Genomic DNA, 23,307 nt, shown 5'->3' with positions numbered 1-23,307 from the left:
CAGTCCAGAGCGCCCCCAGCCAGGACTCCCGTGTCTTCCCCGTGTCCCCAGGGAGGGGTCGTCCCCGGCCTGTGCCTCTGCCGCCTCTGCCGCCGTCGAAGTGGAAACCGCCAGCCAGGCCTCCGAGCCCGCCAGCCAGGCCTCAGACGAGGAGGACGCGCCCGCCACAGACATCTACTTTGTAAGTCCTCCCGGGATCCCTCCCGTCGCCAGACCCTCCACCACCTGTGCTCACACGTGCACACACACGCACGTGCCTGTACGAACCCACGTGTGCTTACACCCACATGCGTTCACACACGCGCACACTGCTCCCTCACAGGCTCGTGCTCACACATCGCACATTCAAGGTGCCTGTGCACACCTGCACGTGCACTCCCACTCAGGCACACAGGCACACATGTGTGCTCACCTTTCAACACTCAGGGCCACGTGCCCGGCCAGCATGCTCACGCTCAGGTGTTGGGGAGCACTCCCATCCCTCACCATCCAGCCCAGGCCCTCCTGCCCAGGCCTCATGACCACATCTGGCCACGAGCCAAGGCCCTGTCTTCAGCGGTGCCCCGGGAAACATCTGGAGTCCTCGTGCTCGGCCCCGCTGGTCTGAGGGGAGGCCCAGGCCCTGGGTCCCAGGGCAGCCCGGGCTGGCCGTGGTGGGCTGGCATGATGCGCACCTTCTCTCTCTGGGTGGTGGGTGCGGAGGGTGGGCTCTGTGCTCAGGGAGGCCAGGGCCCCGCCAAGAGGGGCAGGTGGGCTCCACACTGCCGACTTCACAGGATGAGGACGCACAGCTGCTCCTGGACGAGGTGGCGTCCGTCAGAGTAGGAAGGGGCCCTGCCCCAGGGACCCGGTACCTCTCTCCAGAGCTGGGGGTCTCCTTCCCCACACACCTCCCATGGGCGGGCAGGGAGCTGAACCAGGAGCCTGGGTGAAGTGGGTGCCCGGGGGCCAGGGAGCCCCCGACAGTGGGTCCTGGAGCCATCTCCCTTGGGTGGCCCTGCTCAGGGATCACATGGTCCCAGTTACAACAGAGAGGGCCAGACACGCGCCCAGCCGCCCATCCTCTTCCCAGACATTCATTCTCACCTCTGACCCCCGACCCTGCCCCAGGAAAGTGAGCCAGGGCCTGCCCCCGGCCCGGCGCTGGGCCTTGGGGCCTGTTTGGGTGAGCTTGGCCCTCCCGCTGGCATCGCTGCTTTGTAACTAACACCGACCTCCCTGCTCTCGGTCCCCGAGCCAGTGCTGCCGGGGCACGGCCCTGCCTGGCCTGGAGGGTACCAAGTGCACCCTGTGTGTCCCCCCACCTGCCGTCAGCTCCCGCCAGGGCTGGTTGCTTCCCGCTCTCTGGATCTGTGTGGGAGGTGGCCCCTGGGGCCGTGTCCTGTCGTGTGCGTCAGAGTCCTGAAACCCCCGAGTGGGCAGCTGGGGCCCACGCAGCAGAGAAGGAAGCCGTTGGGACCCCCGCCCGCACCTCCTGCTTGGCCATCGGCTCACCTGCCCCTCCCGGTGCCCTCCCTGCCTGACCGCCTGCCAGATCCCTGTGGCCTCATCCTGTCACTTCATCCTGTCCTCTGTTTGCTTCCTCCCCCGCCCACCCGGCCCACCCAGTTCACCGATGGGAGGTACTGGATTTACTCTCCCCGGCATCGCCGACTGCGGGCCGTGACGCTGAGCTCCTCAGGGACTGTAAGTGACCATGGCAGGCCTCCAGGGAGCCCAGCCCCGCCCCGCGCCGTGGGCAGCAGGGAGCCACAGGTCCTGGCTGTTCCTCTTCCTCTGAGAAGGGACTTGGGGAAAATGTCACTGTGGCTGAGGTCGGCCGCGCTGGCCCGTGTGGGGCTCTGTGCTGCAGGCATCCCATGGGGACGTTGCTTGCTCCCCTCCGAGGTGGGCATCACTGGGCCTGTGGGCACATGTCTGGGGCTCCGGAGGCCTGCCTGGCTGTGGCAGGGTCTGCATCTGACCACCATCCCCTGGCCGCCCTTGCCCTTTGTCCCAACCCTCCCGGGTCAGGGACGTGCCGGGTGCACTGCTCCAACTTGTTCAGACCTCGCTGCTGACGGCTCCCACGGAGTGTCTGTCCCCTGCAGGGGGTGGCGTCATGAGTCACCAGAGGGACTGCAAAGCCAAGCTCTTAATTGCAGGAGAAAGGAGCTGGTGTCTCCATACCCATTTCACAGATGGAGACACCGAGTCCCTGGCTCTCCAGGGAGCCCATGAGAGTGCAGGGTAGACACAGTCTGGATCCCAAGCTTCAGGCACCTGTGTGTCTAATAAACGCTTATCCACCCAGCGTGCCTGGGATGCTGTGGGGATATTGTGTAGTGGTGGCATCGTTAGTGCTTGTTATTGTCACTGTGAGCAATAGATGGGGGTCCAGAGAGGCCAAGTAACCTCCCAGAGGCACACAGCGCTCAAACGGGCAGGACAAGGCAAAGGCCTAAAGCGAGACTTTGTGTTCTCAAGATGAGGCCCCTCGGAGACCACACTCCAGCCCCGTCAGCAGCCCCTCTGAGCGTCACTGGGTGTCGGGCGCTGCCGGGCGAGCCTGAAAAAGGGAGACTGCTTCCACAGCCCTCCCGCCACACTCGGTCCAGCCGGGGACGCCACTCCCCAGAGATGGTCCCAGAGTTGGGGACACGTGGCCCGCAAGGGCCATGGGGTGGGGCGCTGTGGCAGAAGCTGCCTGGAGGGGGGTTGACCCGGACTTTGAGAAATGCGTGGGGAGTGGGGAGGCGGAAGAGGAAGGGCGGTCTTGGCTGGAGCACCGAAGAGGCAGGAGCCTGGAGGCCGACGGGAGGAGAGGGAGCGGCAAGAGGAAGGCCGGACCCCGAGGCCCGCCGTGCGGGGCAGGCGTGCCCTTGGCCCAACTTCCGTGGGTCACCCAGGGCCGGCTCCTCACGGGGTTCCCTGCAGGATCCCTGTGTCGTCCCCACTCTGAGCCCACCCCAGTGTTAGCACCTGCTGTGGCCCCAGACAGGCCCGGCCCCACCCCCCGGGCTCCCAGGTGAGCAGGGGGCCAGGCGGGTTATTGCTTTGTGACCCCCTGAAGGAATGAGCGGGGCCCGAGCTGGGGTCTTGCTCTGCTGCCCCAGACGCTTTGTGCGAACCCCTCCGTAGGTGGCACGGTTCTCGTGGGTGCGCGGCCTGGGCCCACACGGGTACCGGGACGGCCTGTGAGCTGCGGGGATGGTGGGGTGGAGAGGCGGCCAGCGGGCCCCGAGGGCAGCAGGGCAGAGGCTGGTTGCTGGTGGTGCCCCAACCCCGCCGAGGAGGGGTGAGTCTTGGGGTGCCATGGTGGGCTTAGGGGCCATGGGATGCCCAGGGGGACGCGGCCAGGACAGGTGTGTGCTCTGGCGATGGGGGGTGGGGTGGAGGTCACAGGCTGTCGGGGACGTTGAAGGAAGAGAGAGGAGAAGGCGGCCGGGGGAGCCCCAAGAATGTTCTGGTGGTGAGAGCAGACCTGGGAGGGACGAGGGGGCCGGAGGAATGTATGTCCTCCCCGCAGTGGGACCCGGACTGGGACCCCTCCCCAGACACAGCTGGAGGAAGACCAGCCTGCGGCCCCTCGGCGGCCAGTCCCCGCTCTGCCTATCCCCAGGCCGGGACTTGGGCTCTGGTGCGCCCCCTCCCCAGGAAGTTGACCCCGGGCTCTTGGAGCGGGGCAGGGAAGCCTCTGCTGCTTGCTCTCTGGGTGGCGCCTGCCTGGGTCTCTCCTGAGCAAACCTGTGTGTGCCAGTGCTGAAAGGCTTCCCGGGTCAGGAAATCGTCTCCCCCCGAGTCCCCACCACTCAGAACCCCCAGCAGAGGGTCTCCAGGGCGCTGCCGGGCTAGGCTGGAGGTCAGGGTGCCATGGGGGGCGGTGGACAGCAGAGCAAACCAAGCCGCGCCCGCCCGCCCTCCCCGCCTCCCGCTGTGCCGGTCCTGCCTTGACTCTGCTCACTGCTTCCTGCTGCCCCCCCACCGCGCTCTGGCCACTCAGCCCCAGAGGCCCAGCCCCCGGCCCTGCCGAGCCCGAGGGCCATCTGGGTTGGGGCAGGTCACCATCAGGGAGAGGGCAGCGGGGGCTGAGCCGCCCACCCGTGCTGCCTTGGGGGCCCCCTCTTTTATTTCTGTTTCTTCCTTCCTTCCTGTCGCCTCTGTCGCACCTCCTCGCACCCTGCTCTTCTTCTGCGCCCTTCCCGCACGTGCCGCCCGCCTGCCCTCCAGCCCACCGATGAGAGGAGCTGGGTGTACTCCCCGCTTCACTATAGCACGCAGGCCCACCCCGCCTCCGACGGCGAGAGCGACACAGTAAGTGCGCCACGGCTGGCCAGCCGGGCCCACTGGGGGCTCAGGCCTGTGGCCTTGGCCAAGGAGGGCCTGAGAGCCTGGCCTCCAGGCACCCCGGGACTGACAGGGAAACTGAGGCCCAGGGCGGGAGGGGCAGCCGGGCTCTACCGTGCGGGGGCCTGTGTCCAGCCCTCATGGCTCCTGGGGTCCCTGGCCCTCGGCATCAGCTGTGGGGCCCGACCCGGCCAGGGGAGGCCCGGCGGGTGTGGGTCCAGCCCCGGCCCACCATGGCCTCACCCGTCCCCTGCCTCTTCAGTAATTCCTATGCAGGCACTGACGGAGCCGAGTGTCCGCTGCTGCCCCGGCTGCTCCCTGGAGGTGCTGCCCACCTGCTCAGCCCAGAGCTCGGGAGACGCCTGCCTGGCCGCCGGCCCTCACCCTCGCCCTCCCCTCGACGGCGCCAACGCTCGGGCTGCAGCGATCGCAGTCCGGGCGGCTCACCTGGCGCCGGCTCCCCGTCAGCCCCTATGCCTGATACTGTGAACCCTCCTGAGTTTCCCGTCATGTATTTATTTGGGGCCCTTATTCTTTGCACAGACATGGCAGCACACGTGTGTGTTTTTTTAGAAAAAGAAAAAGGCCAAAAAAAAAAAAAACCCACCACACAATGGAAAAGAAAAAACTCCATTCCACTGCACTTCTGGTTCTTTGCTGTGCTTGCATGTGTCTTGCTGAGGGAACCAGGCCCTAGGCTCTGGGGACCTGCACCCCAGTGGAATCCATTCCAAGTCCTGGCTGGGATGGACGGGCACCTGGGACAGAAGGGCCGCCGGGTCCCCAGGGCGCCTCTGGAGGCCTCCCACCACGCCTGCCAGGCGCTCTTGGCTCAGGGTTTTGGGCCAAGAGCCGGACACCGTCCTTGAGGGTGGCCGGGCGGTGGCTGGGGGCGCTCTCCACCCTGTCACCCCTGCCATCTCTCAGAATGTTTCCCACCTCCCCGGTGACCTTGAGCGGGAATCACCCGGCGTGATTAGAACCTCCATGTGGACGCACGGCCGCCCCCTCTCAGTGGAGCTCAGGGCCGTGGGCTTACCTCTCCTCCAGAAGACGGGCCAAGCTGGGAGGAGGCGGCCGGGCCCTCAGCCTGCGGGACTTCCCGAGAGCCGTGTCCTGGAGCAGAGGCCCACAGTCAGGTGCCCGGCCTAGAGGACCAGACCCCCTTGAGTAAGAGGACTGAGGTGGGCGTCCTCTCTCTTTTTAATGGTGGGGGCACCTGTGCCGATTGAAGGACAGGAGAAGAAATTCTCGGTGAAAAACAAATTTTTTTTTTGGATGGTCATCTTCAGCAGGGCAACCACTGCTGGGCCCAGAGCCCCACAGGGCGGCCGCCAGGGGCCCCTGCTGTGTCCACAGCAGGCTGCTGGAGCTGGCAGCTTTGCAGGGTCTCTCCCGCCTCTGGAGAGGGACACATCAGGGATGGTTTCCCCTGGCCCGCCCTGCCCTGCATGGGAGGAGCTGGGAGCTAGCGTGGAGTGGAAGTTGCACCTTCTGGGAAAATTTCTCCCCACTTTTGCCTCCCTGGTGGAGCCTGAGACAGCTGGAGAACCCACCGACCCAGGAATTTGATTTTTTGAGTCCATTGCAAACTGCGTACACTGCTGTCCTCGTGCTCGGCGGGCCCCTGCTCGCCTCCCCGGCACAGCCCGCTTCATGCGCCTGGCTGTAACCTGGTGTCTAGCTGCGCCTCTCCTCCCTGGAGAACTGGGCTGTGCCCTGGGGGCTCTCCCCACGCAGGGCCGCCAGGGACACTGCAGCACGAAGCAGCTCTGGGAAGAGAACCTGTCCGAACAAGCCTGCGGGTGTCCTGGACTAGAAGCAAAACAGCGTCCTCCCTTCCTGTCCACGGAAGGTGTGTCCAGACTCCAGAACGTCCTCGCCTGGACTTCACACGGGCGCCCTCTGCAGTGCCTGCCCCGTCCTGTCCGGGGGGAGGCAGGCTGAGTGGGCAGAGGTCTGAAGGGGACAAACAGGGACTGCTGAGTTGCCCAAAAGCCAACCGGAGTCTCCGCCCAGGCCCCCAGAGGCCGCACACAGAGACACTGTGTCCCGTGGGGACCACCAGAGCATCAGGCCCTACGTCCAGGATGCCCTTAGCCACCTGGAGCTGCAGAAGCTGGGCCCCTCAGGCTTTCCCGAGTGAACCATGGAACAAATGCATCAGTCGGATGCTGACTTGGAGAAATTTGCAAACCTTCTGGTGATCAAGACGTTTTCATTTTTGTGCTAAGTCATGAACACCCCTTTGAAGACCCCCTTTGTGTTAGTTGCATTTTTTGTCCCTTTTTCAGAGAACTGTCACACAGATGCAAAGTGGTCTGCGGACTGGGCCGACGGGAGGCATGTGCTTATGGTCAGGGCAAGGGTGGGAAGGCAGGACCTTATTTATCACGTGTAGTGAACTCGCGGCCTTCCCCAGACCCCCAGCAAGGAGGGCCCTGGACCCACCCAGCTGTCGCCCCACCCCGCCCCAGGATGGAAGTCTGTCGACTCCTTTGTGGCGATGTCCTGGTTCTGTCGCAGCTCGTCCCTGATGGCTGCTGTCACTGCGAACGTGGGCACGAATGTACAAATGAAAGGCGTGTTCTGAGACTGACAAGGTGGAACCTCCAGTGTGTCCCCTGCTGGCCTCTGGCCTCTGCCTCCTCTCACCCTCTCCCTCCACCACCTGGCTCAGTGCAATACTCCCGTCCCACTGGGGCCCCCTGCCATGGTACTGTCGCCACAGCCCCTCGGTCCCCACCCCAGGACAAGCACCCTTGGCCACCTTCTCTGGTGGTTCAGTTGCATCGCCTGTCCCTATCCCAACCCCGTTTTTATGGCCGAACTGATTTCCAAACACAACAAAACTGCAAACCTTGTGTGTCTTAATTCTCACCGGGGGTTCCGTGTGCTCAGCCCCCATGGTCTGGTGTGTGACAATCTGGGGCACAGCCTCCTCGGGCACAGGACGCCATCCCGCTCAAACCCAGAGCCGTGGGCGCCTCTGTAACCGCAGCCACTGCTGGCCCCGTAACACTCATATGCAGCCCCGGGACCCCACCCCCCAGCCCCGCCGTCCCCCCCCCCTTTTTACTTGGAAGAGATCTCTAATAAATCGGGTAATAAGCATTAGCCGCCTCTTTGTCTCTCTGTGCGATCCGATGGTCCGAGTGGGAGTTTAAGGACTGACTCTGAAGGAGAGCACAAAGAAACCTTAGTAAGAATCAAAATAATTAAATAACAGCAAAGGACCCGAATGCCTTAATAGTAGTGAGTTCCAGTTCAGCTCGGAAAAACTTAAAAGCTCACATCAGTGCAACCCAGCTGGAAGGAACAAACACTCCCCGGAGTTTGTATTTGTTCTGCCAGAGTCTCAAAGATTGAGTAATGCATGGACCCCTTTTAAGGGGAAAATATTTCTCCCGGACTCCCAATTTGAGAAACACTGCATTGAAAATAAGATCCTGTCTGTAAGCAAGCCCTTGGAAAACCCAGTTTTAATCCCAGACGCGGACGGCTCGGCTTGTTTATACACAAGACTAGGCGATCGAGAATGTGCTCACCTTACATTCAGAGATGAGTATCCATCCGGATACGCTCAAGGATGCATCTGCATCGGGAAAATCACCAGGACAACCCACATCCCATGACAGGCAGTCGTCAAGGGTTCCCTTTGCGCCACCACCGCCACCTCAGCACCAAGCAGAGCATACAAAGCTAGCATCTAGGGTGGTGTGAGGAAGTTGTATTATAGGATAAACATTTAAAGTATTAAGTGCCATTCTCTGGGGTGGGCTGGGAGAGCTCAGAGCAGGACTCCGGGGTCCTTCAGATCTCCGGGCCTCCATTCTTGCCCCTTTGTGGTCTTGCCCCTGCCTGCCTGAAGGGACCCCACCTAACGACCCCTTTCATCCCTCCCTGCTCAAAGCCCTCTTATGGTTCGCCAGCACCCAGAGGACACAGCTGGACCACCAAGTTCAAATCCCAGCTCTGCACTGCCTCATTGAGGGCTGGAGTGTTACAGTGACTTTCACTCTGAGCCTCAGTTTCCCCCCCTATAAAATGGGTTAATGGGGAACTTAAGGAGTTATCCAAGTTATGTTTTGTTTTTTTACCTTAACCCCTGAAACACATAGGTATTATTGGCGGTGGTGAAGCATGATGGTGACTCTCACTGAGGGTCAGCCCAGCATCTAAGGCTTTTCAGTCTCCGTCCCAGCTCCCACCCCTCGCCTCCTTGGGCAGCCTGAACTCTCACCTACGGTTAGGCTTCCCCGCCTCCACGGGCCGCGAGACCTCGCCCCCGGGACACGCCTCCCTTGGCTACGCCCCTAGACCCCGCCTTCTCTTGATCCCGCCTCCTAGGCCCCGCCCACGCCGACTCCAGTTCCTCTCTGGACCGGCTTCTTGGTCCCGCCTCCCCAGGCTCCGCCCCGTCGCCGTTCCTGGTTCGTCCTTGCTCCGCCCACTGCTCCTCTGGCTCCCTAAGGCTCGAGGACCCACCTGGGCCTGCCCCCAGTACTGCCTGAAGAACGAATCCCCAGCCCTAGCGACAACAGTCCGGCAGGAGTTCATTACGCAGGCCACGTTTGAGGACGGTGGGGAGGTTATGAGAGGGTCGGAATCCCCGCGGGATGAGCCGCGAGATTGGTTCCTATCTCCCTGCTCAGGCGTGGGTGGGGCAGCCAGGCACGCGCCGCGATCGAGGAAGGCCCCCGGCGCAGGTCCCGGATATTTGTGTCCGCGCCGTCGCCGCCTTCCCAGCCGATGGGTAGGGGTACACGCTCGCGCTCGCGGTCGGCTGGTCGCAGGGGCCGAAGGCAGCGGAGGCGGAGTGGGAGTCGGAGTCGGAGCCGAAGTTGGAGCGGGAGCCATGGGCGGCGAAACCGACGTCGCCGGGACGACGAGGGGCGGCGCAGGCGGAGGAGCCGGGAGCGCAGGTAGGGTCGCTGTGTGAGCCGCGCTGGGGGTCTGGCTCCAGCCCTCGAGGAGCTGGGAGACCCCCGAGTTAGTCAGGGAGGGCTTCCTGAAGAAGGGGACGTCTGAGCACGTCGGGGTTAACCAGGCAGCAAAGGGAAAGCGAGAGGCGTTCCAGGCAGGGCGCCTGGTGGTTGGAAGTACAGCAGGAGGCGCCGTGAGCGAGGCGGAGGGGAGTCGATGAGGTCGGAGAGGAAGCGGGAGACCAGATCGTGCGGTCTTGTGTACCGTGGTGAAGGGTTTGACTGTTATTTGGAGGGGAGTAGGGAGCTGTGGAGGATTTTGAACCAGGGAGCGATGTGGTCTGGATTACTGTGCAGGACTCCTGCTGGTTTTCGCGTGGAGAAGGGACTGAGAGTGTCGGCAGGAGTGACACCAGGGAGGAGGAAGATAGTGCAGCTGTGCAGGCAACAGATGATGATGGCCTTCAGGAGAGGGAGGCTGTGGGGAGGTACAGTGGGAAAATGGGGAGATTTGAGAGGGATTTCCGAAGTAGAGGTGACAGCACTTGCCAATGGAGGTGGGGTGTGAGAGGGAAGAACTGTTGATGGCAGGTGGCAGGACTCAACTGACTCCTGAGACTTGGTGCTCAGCCTCCCCTCAGCCCGCAGCCCTTTTCTTCTGGAGATGGGTCACCTGGCCAGACTTGGCTTGAGTCTCCTCCAGCACAAAGAACCAGCACCGTGACAGGGACTGACTCTCAGACCTGCGTCTTAGTGCTGGCTCAGCCCATAACTGGCTGTGACACTCAGGCCAGTACCTGCCCCACTGTCCCCCAGATTTCCTCATCTGTACCCTCAGGATCTCCACGGGGCTTCTCCAGGCATGCGCTGTCTCCCATCCCTCCAACCTGTTCTCCACACCATAGCTGGAGTGACTGTTGTCAGACATAGCTGATCACCCTCTAGGTTTGAGAAGGTGGCTTTTCCTTTTGAGTCTCATAAGATCATTGCCACCTAGGAATTCCAGGAAGATATAAGCAGAGGAAATAGTAAAGAGATGGTTTAAACCAGGGCTTGGCAAACTACAGCCTGTGGACCAAGCATAGTTTTTACATGCTTGAACGGTGAGGAGGAAAAAAAAATCAAAAGAATAGTATTTCATGACACGTGAAAATTATTTGGGTTGGCCGAAAAGTTCATTCGGGTTTTTCCATAAGACGTTACAGAAAAACCCAAACAAACTTTTTGTCCAACCCAATATATGAAATTCAAGTTTTGGTGTCCAGAAATAAAATTTTATTGAACAAATTTATGTCTATTTGTTCATGTACTGTCCGTGGCTGCTTTTGCACTATGACAGCAGAGTTGAGTAGTTGTGCCATAGACGCTCTGGCTCTTAACAGAAAAAGTTTGCTAACTCTGGTTTCAGCTCCTGGCCTTGATGTTTTAGCATTGGTTCATGTGTAGTTGTAAATCTTGTTATTATCATCTAGTGGTTTCTAAGATTTTAGTTATTCACAAGAATCAGCCACCCTAGATATATAATTAGAGTCAATGTCATTTATGAAGATTTGATCAGATTTACAGCCTGTATTTACGTACTTGAAAATCAAATAATTGATTTTCATGGTGTAGATTCTTTGACGTGAGCTTAGTAAGTGGAGCATTTGACAAACTAAAGACAGATGTAGTTGCTCAGAGGCCCGCAACATTAAAGAATCTATCCCCAGGATTCGTACGTTGCCTTCCGTGCTCGCAGTGCCCTTCCAAGGCTCTGTATTCCCTACAGTGTTACTCCATTTCACTCCTGCCCGTCCTATAGGACCAGTTAAACACCATTTTCTCCTGTAAGCCCTCCCTGGACACCTTGCACAGCGCTTATAGCTCCTGCACCATCTGGCCCCAAGCCCCGCCTCCCTGCCCTCCCCTCCTCCCTCTCTCCCCCTCACTCACTCTGCTCCAGACACACAGGCCTGCCTGCTGCTTCTTGAATATGCCAAGTAAATTCCTGCCCCAGCGCCTTTGCTCTTATTGTGCCCTCTCCCTGGATCACTGTTTCCCCAGATCTCCGCCTAGCTCCCTCCCCCACTTCCTCCGGCGTTACTTCCTCAGAGAGATCCTCTCTGACCTCTCCACACCCTGATGCTGCATCACTATCTTGGTAGCTCATGGTACCATCTAGTGTCACACTGTGTTTGTTGATGTGCAGGCAGGGGCCATCAATGTTTTGGTCACTGCCGTGTCCCCAGAACCTAGAACAGCTCCTGGCACCCAGCAGGCGCCCAGTAAAGGGCGGTGGGATAGATGGCTGGCCAGCAGGCAGCGAGCGGAGCTTTGCGGGTCCCCTCCGCAGGTTGGATTTGGATGAGGAGCGGTGGCAGCAGCGGCGAGGCAGGCAGAGCCGGAGCCCCCCGCCAGCCCCCCGGCGCTCCCAGGACCGCTCCTCTCAGTCCGACTCGGGTGACGAGCGGCAGCAGCGGCGGGGCCGATGGGCCCGCCAGTGGCAGCAGCGGACACACTGCTGGTCCCCCAGCTCCTCCGCGTCCAGCTCCTTGTCCCCGGACCCCTCCCAGAGCCCTCGGGCGGCGGCGGCATCCCTGAGCCAGCGCCAGGGCCTGCAGGAGCGGCTGCGCCTGCGCGCGGAGCGGAAGCAGCAGGAGGAGTTGATGAAGGCCTTCGAGACGCCCGAGGAGAAGCGGGCGCGGCGGCTGGCCAAGAAGGAGGCCAAGGAGAGGAAGAAGCGGGAGAAGATGGGCTGGGGCGAGGAGTACATGGGCTACACCAACACCGACAACCCCTTCGGGGACAACAACCTGCTGGGCACCTTCATCTGGAACAAGGTGAGCCCGAGGTGGCCACCGGCCACGCCCGTACTTCTGCTTGTGTTGCTCGCCAGCTCTTGCTGTCCTCCTGCTGGTTTTTGCTTCATGAGCTGTTTACAGCTTATTTTCAGAGACGTTGTTTAGCATTCCCAGCACACGTGCCCAGGTCGTACCTGGCCATCGAGAGTGTATTTTTACCCACACACGCGCACACACTGACTCCGCCAGCTTTGCCTACGCTGTCTCGTGCGCTGTACAGTCTCAGGCACTCTGCCCACAGAGCCAGCCTAACCTCAAGGCAGGTTCTTGGCGTCACATGCCCGGGGGGGATTTCACCTCAGAGCTGTTGCCTCATCCTTGAGATGAAAACTACACACCAGGACTTCTCCTGCGGTCCAGTGGTTAAGACTCTGTGCTTCCACTGCAGGGGGCACGGGTTTGACCTCTGGTCTGGGAACTAAGATCCTGGATTCTGTGCGGTGCGGCCAAAATAGATAAATAAAAAACTAAAAAAAACACAAAACTAAAAAAACAAAAACAAAAAAACCTCCCACAAAACTACACACCGATCCCTTACCCACCAGCCGGGGCCTTGGGCACTTGGATTAAAGCAACACAATTTCCCTCGCAGTCCTGGAGGCCAGAAGTACAAAGTCAGGGTGTCACCAGAGCCACGTTCCCTCTGGAGGTTCTAGGGGAGAATCTTTTCTTGCCTCTTCCAGCTTCTGGTGGTTGCCCGCCACCCTTCGCTTATAGCTGTATCACTCCAGTCTCTGCCTCTGTCGTCACGTGGCTGTCTTCTCTCCGTGTCTGTGTCTTCACGTGGTGTTCTCCTCTCTGTGTCTCTGAGTCCAGAGTTTCCTTGTCTTATAAGGACACACCAATCACTGGACTAAGGCCCAGCCTAGTCTGGCACGACATCAACTAATAACGTCCGCAGAGACCCTGTTTCCAAATAAGGTCATGTTCATGGGTTCCCGGGTTGGGACGTGGACATATCTATGTGGAGGACAAGTTCGACACGACACAGCTGTGGGGCGGGTGAGAGCCGGTGGACACAGGCGGAATCCACCGTATCTACCACTGTCTACATACGCTGTGAGCTCATAGCACCTCAGGGCCTTTGCACTCACCATTCCTCTACCTGCAGCACTCCCGAGCCCTCCCCATGGCTGTTTCTTCCTCAACCTTCAGATCTCCACTGATGTGTCCCTCTTCTGAGAGGCCTTCCTGGCCCCCTTGGTCCCCCAGGTTCCCTGCGTCCTTTATCAAGGCACTGCTTCTCCCTTCCTAGTGCTTTACTAACAGACGTGAATCATGCGCCTGTCGGGTGCTGGGTACCGTGTGGGCCCTGCGCATACGTCAGTGAGTGACAGAGAGATGCCTGTCCCTGTGCGGCCAGCAGTCTCGGGAGGCTGGCTGTAAATAAGTCATTTAGCTGAGTCCGCAGAGGAGGGAACGAAGGCAGGCAGGGGTGGGCGAGGAGGCTGCAGTTTAAACACACGGGTCCAGAGAGGTCTCGCTGCAAAGGTGATATCTAAACCACATGTCCCACTTTATGGCGTGTAATTCCCGTGGACTGTGAGCTCCACGGGGAAGGCTTTGTCCCAGGCGCTGGCACGCAGTTGGCCCTCGGTAAATGTCGAATGGGTGAGCGGGCCTCGGGGCGTCTGAGAAGCCCCGGCCCAGCCTCTGAGACCTCTGTAGTCTGGGGAGGGCGCTAGACGGCCCAACTGTATGAGTAGTGTCACGCATCTTGTCCCGGTGTCCTCGGGGCGCTGGGCTGGCGGAGTGGGCAGGCGTGGTGTGGGCCGCGAACATGCCTCTCCGGGCCGGGCGTTGGTCGAGGGCTCTGTGTCTGAGTGCGGGCTCTCTCCGTCCAGGCCCTCTGCGGCTGTTCTGTGTGGCCGTAGAGACGAAGTGTGGTCATTGTCACTGTGTGGCAGTGGCCCCAGGCCGGGCCACCCCATGTCACCCTGGAGGCGCGTTTTTCTGTGCACAGGGGCTCCTGGAACGACCCTCGGAGCCGTTGGAGGTGACAGGAGGCACGGGTCTTGGCACGTGCCACCCACAACAGTTGTGAGATGACTTGGGAGGGTTGGGGGTTCTCCGGGAGCCTGTGCCCGGGCCCCTCCGTCAGGTGAGGGCACAGACAGGGAGAAGCCGCTCTCCATGCTCAGGGTGCCCTGAGGGGTCCGTGAGCGGGGACCCCGGCGAGTGTGCTTTCAGAGTCCCCCTCTCGCTCAGCCGCTGGTTCCGCCCCTCCGCATGGCCGCTGGGGGTCTGAGCTGCTGAGAGCCGGACACCACCCAGCCAGTGCAGCCAGGCTTGTGTGTAAAACAAGAGTCAGCAGCCCCAAGTAAGACTGTCCCGTGTGTGACATGGTCGAGTTCTGCAGGGGCGGAGCTGCCTCTCCCCATATCTCAGCACACGGCTCGGGGCAGAGGGCGCCCCACGATGCTGGAGTGTACTGAACCGATTCTGCAGGCGAACGGGGGGCCACATCTTCCGCTGGAAGTCGGGGTGTGGCCGCGGGCAGGTCACTTCTCCCTCAGCCTCGTGCTCCTCATGGGCAGAGCGGGTGCTTCGGTCTGGTGGATGCCCGCCTCGTAGAGCAGCAGGTGGTCCTGGGGCGGGCAGCAGGAGGAAGCATCGCTGCTCAGCGGGCGTGTCGTTGGCCCTTCCAGGCCCTGGAGAAGAAGGGGATCGGCCACCTGGAGGAGAAGGAGCTGAAGGAGCGGAACAAGAGGATCCAGGAGGACAACCGGCTGGAGCTGCAGAAGGTGGGGTGCCCCGGGCCACCCTCCTTCCCTCCTGAGGGCTCCCAGGCTGGCTTACCCTGGCTTATGTCAAGGGAGACCTGACTGGTTTACGTGGAGAGTCCAGGGGACATTGGCTTCAGACACGGCTGGATCCAGGGGCTCGGGCAGGGATTCCAGAGAGCTGTTTCCCTCTGGCTCGGCTCTGCTGGCCTCTGGGGTTTATTCTAAGACGCTCCCTGCTGGGTGGCCAAACTGGCCCTGGCTGCTGAAGGCTGCCGTGTCTCTAGCAAAAGGAGGGCTCCGTCTGCCACAGGGTGTGTCCAGCGTGCCAGCCCGCCGGGGCCAGGCCATGGGTGTGGTCCCACCCGCCCCTAGGGAGTCCCCCAGCCCGGCAGGATGAAGGCAGGCCCACAAGACCCCCATCGTCCGCTGTGCGCCCACAGGTGAAGCAGCTGCGGCTGGAACGGGAGCGGGAGAAGGCCATGCGGGAGCAGGAGCTGGAGCTGCTGCAGCGCGAGAAGGAGGCGGAGCACTTCAAGACGTGGGAGGAGCAGGAGGACCACTTCCACCTGCAGCAGGCCAAGCTGCGGTGCGCGCCCCGCCCCCGCCGCCCTCCCGCCCCCGGGCGCAGGGAGCGCGCCCCGCTCACCTCGCCCCTGGGCCCTCGGCTTCCCACCACCTTCTCCTCCCCAGGGTCCCTTCTGACCCTCTTTCGGGCGCTGTGCTGCTTTCCGTCGCTTCCTTCATCGCGCCTGTCTCCCCAGGGACCGGGTGCCAAGGGGACGCACGAACGTGCTGCTGAGTGGAGGGTGCCACGTGCCCTGCCATCCCCAGACCGCGGGGTGCTTCACTCAGCAGCCTCGTCTAGAGTCAAGAAAAGTGAGGCTCCTGAGGTGTCGAGAGTTGCCCGAGCTCACACAGGGTGTGTGAGCTCCAGGCCCGGCCCCCTTCTCACCTTGCTGCCCACCAGCTGCGCCAGCCCCCAGGGGCTCAGACCTGCCTGGTCACAGGGCTCCCTGGGGTTGGACCGGGGTCAGCCTCTGATGCGTGTTCCCACACGCAACACTGAGGCTCCAGATCTTTCACCCCGGCTGGGCCTCTCTGACCCTCTGTCCCCGCCCACCCGCTGCTCTTCAGACCCCCTCGCGCTCGTCTCTGCCCCTCTCAGGGCCTGTGCCTTGCGGCTGACCTGTCTTGCTCCTCCACCTGACACCTCCTCTTCCAGGAAGCCTTCCCTGACCACCACCCACAGCAGGCCGGGCTCCTCCCCTGGCTCCGGTCAACCCCCAAGGGCGAGGTCTTTAGGAGGGTAGACACAGCCCCAGCTCTGACACTGCCCCCTGCTCCCCGGCAGCTCCAAGATCCGCATCCGGGACGGGCGGGCCAAGCCCATCGACCTGCTGGCCAAGTACATCAGCGCCGAGGACGACGACCTGGCTGTGGAGATGCACGAGCCCTACACCTTCCTCAACGGCCTCACGGTGGCCGACATGGAAGACCTGCTGGAGGACATCCAGGTATGGCCCTGCTGCGCGCCCGGCACCGCTGCTGCCACTCCAGCCCCGGGCGTGCCTTCACCCACCGTCTGCGCCTCCGCCTCCAGGTGTACATGGAGCTCGAGCAAGGCAAGAACGCGGACTTCTGGCGGGACATGACCATCATCACGGAGGATGAGATCGCCAAGCTCCGCAAGCTGGAGGCCTCGGGCAAGGGGCCAGGTAATGCGGGCCGGGCCGCCGGAGGCACGCCGGGCTGTGCCCTCGGGGAGGCACCTCTGGGTCTGGTGGGAGCCGCTGTGGGCCTGTTGGCTCCACAGAAGAGGCCTCGGCTTCCTCTCTGGGGTCTCCCTGCCAGGGCCTGTCTGCGAGCCACCAGGGGGCAGCACTGGGCAGCGGGGGCAGCGGGTCCTGAGTGAGGCGCTCTCCCGCCCGCCTGAGGGCTCACCCAAGCAGTGCCAGTGGCTTCCTTTAAACAGCTGCTTAGCGCTGGGCTCCCCCGGGAGCGGCGTCCACGGGTTTTCTGTTTGGGTTTCAAGTTTTCGACGGAGGCTCCGTCTGTTTGAGTGAGAACAGGACCTGACTGCGCTTGGTGGGAACCCGTGCAGCGTGGTGTGCTTCTTTAATCACCTTTTCTTTTCCTCAGAATGATTGCCTGCATATAATTGCAAGGGAGACAAGCTCTAAAGCAGGGTCTTTCCCCCCAGCACGGCTGACATTTGGGCCCAGACCGTTCTCTGTGGGGCCGTCCTGGGCCCTGTGGGGTGTGGAGCAGCCTCCCTGCCCCACCCACTCGGTGGCAGGAGCCCCTGGTCGTGACAACCACAGATGTCCCCTGACATGGCCCAGTATCCCCTGGCAGGAGGCAGATTCAACTCCGGTTGAGAGCCACTGTTCTAAAAGCTCGTTGGCAACCACTGCAGTCCCACCCCTCCCGCCTCCTTGAAGCCACCGGCTCTAACGACATCTAGCTCCTGGGGGCCTTGAGCCTGTGTCACTAAGCTCTCAGCTCCATGTTAGTGCCAACCCATGGTGGCTGAGGACGAATGCCCTCCTTTCCCTGAGCCTGTGTAAGTGCTGTTCTCTGCTCAGTTGCGGTGCTCGGGGAGGTTTCCTTCCTCTTAGGAAAAGGAGGAGCATCCTTTATCCTTGTATGTGGAGTTTTATTTCTCCCGACCCTTTTAGCGGGGCACATCCTGTAGTAACTTCCAGAGAAAGGAAAGGACTCTTTGCTATCAGAAATGGGTGTCCAGGGGAATTCCCTGGAAGTCCAGTGGTTAGGACTCTGTGTTTTCACTGCCGAGGGCCCAGGTTCAATCCCTGGTCGGGGAACTAAGATCCCGCAAGCCACGCGGCACGGCCAAAAAAATCCAAAAACAACAACGACGACGACAAAAAATAAATGCATGTCCAGAAACATCTGCTTTGGTGGCAGTGGTGCTGGTTGGGAGGGTGCTGCAGGGCCCTTGGACAGAACGACAGTTACAGGTGTGGCTCTGGGTGCACACCTGGGCTGCCCAGCAGCTTGGCCACCTGGGGCCGATCGGTGACCTCCCCAGGGCTTGGTTGTTCCTTGCATCGCAGGGGGTTGAGAAAACACCTCCGGGAGGATTGCGTGAGGAGTGAGTACATGGTCGTCAAGCATTCAAACCAGTGCCCGCTCTTATGATGCCAACACCTCAGTGCAAGGACCGTGGGTGGAGGATTCTGCACCACTGACCCCACCTTCCCCAGGTGGTCAGACACCTGGGAGGCTCCCATCAGGCCCCCTGCCCCGTCCCTGGGCCCCATTCTCCCCACTCCCTCTTCCACAGCGGGTGGGTTGTCCGCTGCCACCCTCCTGCAGCTTCCTGCACCCGCCCCAGAGGAGGAGCCCCTTTCTGGGACCCCACATCTCTCTTTCCTGTGGTTTGTGCCCTCGCATCCTCCAGTAACTTGTAGAGAGAGGCAGGAAGTTGTTGGCGTCCCACGTGTCAGGAAATGTCTTCTCTCCCCTTGGCTGGTGGCCGTGGGGAAGGAGCCCTGCCCCATGGCTGCAGAAAAGTGTGAAGGGACGTTGTGCTGGGTCCCTCCCGTTTCCAGGGCTCCCTGCGTGCCTCGCCCACGGTCTCTCCTGTGGCACTGCCCTTCCCTCTCCCCCTCCCTGCCACGTCAGTCACCCCTCTGTCCCCTCTCCCTTCTCGCGTGTTACGGTCAGGGTCCCAGGTGTCCTCAAAGAGAGTGTGTGTGTTTGTCTTCTTTTGGCCTCATTTCCGCCACCACTCCTGGAGCCCCTCAGAGGCGGCCTTCATCATTTTAAATTAAGTTGGCCCTTCCCTTTCCTTTTTCCCTTTTCTTTCTTTTTCTTCCCCCCCCCTCCTTTTCTTCTCTTTGCAGCTGGGAAATCCTAACTGTACAATAGAGCGCACAGTAGGAAGTAGGTCCCCGGACACCCCTATGGCCTCTCCAGTGCCCCGCCCCCCTTACAATCCCCGTGGGTCCTCCCAGGGAGCATCTCTGAGGAGAAGCCTTCCCCCCACCCAAACGGTGCCACCCCCTCTCCTGAAATGGTGTCCCAGAGGGCATTCAGCCGGCACCCTCCAGCCAGGCCTGTTGGTGGACCCTTGGGTGGCATCCAAACCCAGGACCTGGCTTCCTTTAAGCAGTGGCTCAGCACCCGTGGCTTCTGTGGGAGCGGCGCCCACTGGGGCTGTCTGTTTGGGTTGTAAGTTAGCACCGGTGGCTCCGTCTGTCTGAGCGAGCAGAGGCCTGGCTTCTGTTTGAGGTCAGTGCAGGATGCGGCTCTGCTTGGCTGGGTGTGAAGGGTGTCGCCAAATTGGGTTTTGGTCCCGTGATGTGTCTGCACCTGCTACAGACCGAGGCCGGGCTGCCGGCCCTATGGGTCTGCCGCTGAGCCAGGGCTGCTTGGGAGCCCAGGTGCTGATTCCAGGGTCCCAGGTGGTTGGCTGGAGGGGACTCGGGTTCTTCTTGACCCTGTCTGATCAGCTGGGCTTGGAGAAGCCGGCTTTGGAGCAGGGAACACGAGCCAGTCGCCTGCCCCCACGTTCACCCAGCAGCTGCATACAGAGCTCCCTGCCCTTGGAAAGCCGAGAATCAGGCATCCAGGCCAAGGGAGCAGTCTGGTGGTCGGCGAAGGCTTCCCAGTAGAAGGGAGCTCTCGTTGAGGGCTGAGGATGGCTGGGGTCTAGGAGGCGGACTGGATGGGGAAGAACTTATTGCTGGTGGGAAGCACCCACCGCATGTGCAGGGGCCTTGGGGCAGGGCAGGGGTCAGAAGGGCACAGCGTGCTGTCTGATGAGCCACAAACAAGGAAGCCAGCCAGTGTGAGGGAGAGCCGGGGTCAGGCAGCATTGGCCTCACCCTCAGGGGCCTCTCAGTCTAGAGGATTAGGACCTGGGACCAGCCCCATGCCAAGCAGCCCTCACCCCACTGCAGGTGAGCGGCGAGAGGGGGTCAACGCCTCGGTCAGTTCCGACGTGCAGTCGGTCTTCAAGGGGAAGACGTACAGCCAGCTGCAGGTCATCTTCCAGGGCATCGAGGGCAAGATACGGGCCGGGGGCCCCAACCTAGACATGGGCTACTGGGAGAGTCTGCTGCAGCAGCTGCGTGCCCACATGGCCCGTGCCAGGTGAGCTGGCGGGGCTTCCCTGGGAGCCACAAGCTGGGGCCCCAGCTGGAAGGCCTCCGCCCAGCCCCCAGCAGCCTGCCCGCCTTCCTTCCGGCCTCTACTTAGCACCTGGTCTTTGTTTTCCCCGGGTCAGCGGACATCACAGGAAGCCCTCAAGGCTGCTGTCCCCCACCCTCCACAGGCCCCACACCCACTGTGTATGAATTCTCCTCATGCTTGGCGCCGTCATGTAAACACGGCTCCTATCTGCCGCTAAGTGCAGTCACTTCTAAATTTATCTTCTTCCTCGCCTGTCCCCCATCCATTTCCAGCCCAGCTTGGCCCTTAGGTCACGCCTGCATGTGAACACCCCAGTACAGGGACCTGCCCACTCCCGGTGTCCGCCTGTGCCGTGGCCACTTGCTGCCCTCAAACTCCGGGCCCTTGCAGCAAAATGGGGCGGGTCATGAGAAGTCCATGGTGGGGCCTGACCCCCTTGGAGAGTCAGGGTGACCACCTGGCCTGCGTTCCAGGCTCCGCGAGCGGCACCAGGACGTGCTGCGGCAGAAGCTGTACAAGCTGAAGCAGGAGCAGGGAGTGGAGAGCGAGCCCCTGTTCCCCATCCTCAAGCAGGAGCCGCAGTCTCCGGGCCACAGGTAGGCCTGCCTCTGGACGTCCCCTGCCGGGCGGTGGGACTGGAAGCCCCGCCCACTGCCCGCCCCACTGCCCGCCCCGCTCAGTCCAGCCCTCTCTCGCAGCCTGGAGCCTGAGGACCGGGCCCCCACCCCACCCGGGCCCTCGGAGGGTGGCGCTGCTGAGCCCGAGGCGGAAGCAGCAGCACCGGCGGAGGGCGAGGCGGAGGGCGAGGCGGACGGGGAGGCGGTGCTCATGGAGGAGGATCTGATCCAACAGAGCCTGGACGACTACGACGCCGGCAAGTACAGCCCGCGGCTGCTCACGGCCCACGAGCTGCCGCTGGACGCCCACGTGCTGGAGCCGGACGAGGACCTGCAGCGCCTGCACCTATCCAGGCAGCAGCTCCAGGTCACAGGTGCGGGGTGGGGCCAGCACGGGGCGGAGCCTCCCCTTGGTGAAGGGGGCGTTGGTGGTGAACCCGCTCCGATCCTCCGATCCTCGTCCGCTGCCTGCTCTCTTGAGAGTGTCCGTTCATTCACCTGCTCGCTCGTTTGTTCGTTCTGGGCGTCACTGGCTGGCTGGTGGTCTTTACTTCCCGTGCCCAGCTCTGCTCTGAGCTCCTTACACTGCCCGCTTGCCAGGGCCTTGGCCTTCCTGGGCAGCCATCGTCCCGGAAGAGCGGAGAAACGGCCTCGGAAAGGCCCCGGTCCGGGGTCCCACTGCAGGCTTCTGACCACCAGGCTCTTCGGCCAACCTGGCAGGGGACACGTGGTGTTTGGTGCCCACCTGGGAGGGCGGGGGGCACCCAGCAGGCGGGCCCGAGTCGGGGCATGTGACCGGGAAAGGGAGGCTGTGGTGCCGGCGTCCCGGTTAACACACCCCGCCCGCCCCGCCCGCAGGCGACGCCACCGAGAGCGCGGAGGACATCTTCTTCCGGCGCGCCAAGGAGGGCATGGGCCAGGACGAGGCGCAGTTCAGCGTGGAGATGCCGCTGACGGGCAAGGCCTACCTGTGGGCGGACAAGTACCGGCCGCGCAAGCCGCGCTTCTTCAACCGCGTGCACACGGGCTTCGAGTGGAACAAGTACAACCAGACACACTACGACTTCGACAACCCGCCGCCCAAGATCGTGCAGGGCTACAAGTTCAACATCTTCTACCCCGACCTCATCGACAAGCGCTCCACGCCCGAGTACTTCCTGGAGGCCTGCGCCGACAACAAGGATTTCGCCACGCTCCGCTTCCACGCCGGGCCGCCTTACGAGGACATCGCCTTCAAGATCGTAAACCGCGAGTGGGAGTACTCGCACCGCCACGGCTTCCGCTGCCAGTTCGCCAACGGCATCTTCCAGCTCTGGTTCCACTTCAAGCGCTACCGCTACCGCCGGTGACCGGCGGGCCCCCTCCCGGACCCCTGCGAACTGACCAGGGGTGTGGGAAGCCAGCAGCCTCCCCCAGCTGGGCCTCCTCCTCACAGGGCCTCACTTCCTGGTGTGAACAGGGGTCGCTGCGGAGCCTGCCTCAGAGAGCTGAGGGGACCCACCACCAGGCGGGCCTGGGGCACTGACGCACAGGAGGGGCTGCTGATGGGATTTTCAGAGCCCAGGGAACCAAGCAAGCGTCTCCAGACCTCAGCCCTTGGATTGACGCTGAGCCCCACCCAAGAAACAGGCCCTGCATCGCCGGGGCTCTGGGGGGCTTGCAGGGCGTTGCTCAGCCCCTGGACATGGCCAGCGGCTGCAGGACCCAGGCTCCAGGCCCTTGAGTGCATGTTCCCGGATAGGCCATCCGGGGACGTCTGTGGTCCCCCAGTTCGCCCCTGGTGCTGGCTGGGGTCAACCTCTGCCCGGTGGGCACGGAGGACACGTCGCCGCCCACCATCGGGTCTGGGAATATCCTTCCACAGCCACCGAGCACAGGAGCCCCCAGGGTGCGGCTGTGGCGCCCCATCGGGCCTCTGGACCTCCACGTCCCTCAAGGCTGCGCTCCTAGAGCCACTTCCCAGCCACCACAGGGCCGCCCTCCTTGTCCCCGAGTCTCGGACACGGGCAGTCAAGGGCCTGGCAGGTACAATCACTCACCCAGTCGCAGACTGTCAACGGTGCCCCAGGCAGGCCCACCCCAGAAACAGATGGCTTTTAGCGTTTTCTTATGGAGACATTTCCAACCTCAAGTGGTCAGAAGCCTGAAGGGCCACTGCCAGCTCCTCAGACAGCCTCACCCAAACACCCTATTTCATCTAGAAACATTTCCATTTCAGGCTGTTTTCTCTAAAACGAATTTTTTAGGTGGGGGTGGGGGGCGGGGGGAATCTTGTTTATTTTCATTTAATTGGTCTACATGTGAGATTGCATGTTTCTTTTCAATAAACATTTTATTTTGGAATAAGTTTAGGTTTTCAGAAATGCTGCAGAGATAGTCTAGTGTTCCCGCGCCCCACACTCAGCTGTCCCCATGGTTAATGCCTTACGTAACCACAGCACATCTGTCACAACCAAGGCACTAAACAGCTAAGAAGACCTTTTGAAAACAACCACCACACCTAAAAATAGTCAATAACAGTTCCTTAGGGAGCCCCTCGTAGTCTGAGGGCTTCCTCCCTCTTTGCCGCCCACCCCCGGCCTCAGCTCCCAGAAGGAGGGTGTACCTCTGAATGCTCCAGGAGGTGCTCGGCTGCTCACCTAGGCCAGGGGATGATGCTCAGCAGTGTCTGGGGACATCTGTGCTGGTCATGATCTGGGGGGCTCCTGGCATC

At 61.6% G+C, this 23,307-nt stretch overlaps 2 protein-coding genes across 7 annotated transcripts in view; both read left to right on the top strand.

Moving 5' to 3' along the window:
• PIP5K1C (phosphatidylinositol-4-phosphate 5-kinase type 1 gamma) overlaps positions 1-7,440 on the top strand; it is a 59,296-nt gene extending 51,856 nt beyond the window's left edge. For 2 of the 6 annotated variants that reach the window (XM_081231688.1, XM_081231686.1), the window contains 3 exons: positions 52-181; positions 4,210-4,293; positions 4,589-7,440. In XM_081231688.1, the coding sequence (XP_081087814.1) occupies positions 52-181; positions 4,210-4,293; positions 4,589-4,591 (217 nt within the window). In that variant the 3' untranslated portion in view covers positions 4,592-7,440. Of the gene's footprint in view, positions 1-51; positions 182-1,608; positions 1,687-4,209; positions 4,294-4,588 lie in introns of all 6 variants that reach the window. The other 4 variants (XM_081231689.1, XM_081231687.1, XM_081231691.1 and 1 more) reach the window with 3 other exon arrangements.
• Positions 7,441-9,028: 1,588 nt separating this feature from the next.
• Positions 9,029-22,904, top strand: CACTIN (cactin, spliceosome C complex subunit). The gene is made up of 10 exons (XM_081232554.1): positions 9,029-9,251; positions 11,584-12,070; positions 14,740-14,835; positions 15,258-15,403; positions 16,169-16,331; positions 16,418-16,532; positions 19,746-19,938; positions 20,451-20,573; positions 20,676-20,968; positions 21,453-22,904. The coding sequence occupies exons 1-10, from the start codon at positions 9,079-9,081 to the stop codon at positions 21,941-21,943; spliced, it is 2,280 nt and encodes a 759-aa protein (XP_081088680.1). The 5' UTR covers positions 9,029-9,078; the 3' UTR covers positions 21,944-22,904.
• Positions 22,905-23,307: the final 403 nt, after the last annotated feature.

Source organism: Mesoplodon bidens (assembly GCF_964165515.1).
Source record: "Mesoplodon bidens genome assembly, chromosome: 4".
Taxonomy (NCBI): Eukaryota; Metazoa; Chordata; class Mammalia; order Artiodactyla; family Ziphiidae; genus Mesoplodon; species Mesoplodon bidens.
The sequence above is the reverse complement of the archived record's forward strand: the minus strand, read 5'-3'. Positions and strand labels throughout refer to the sequence as shown.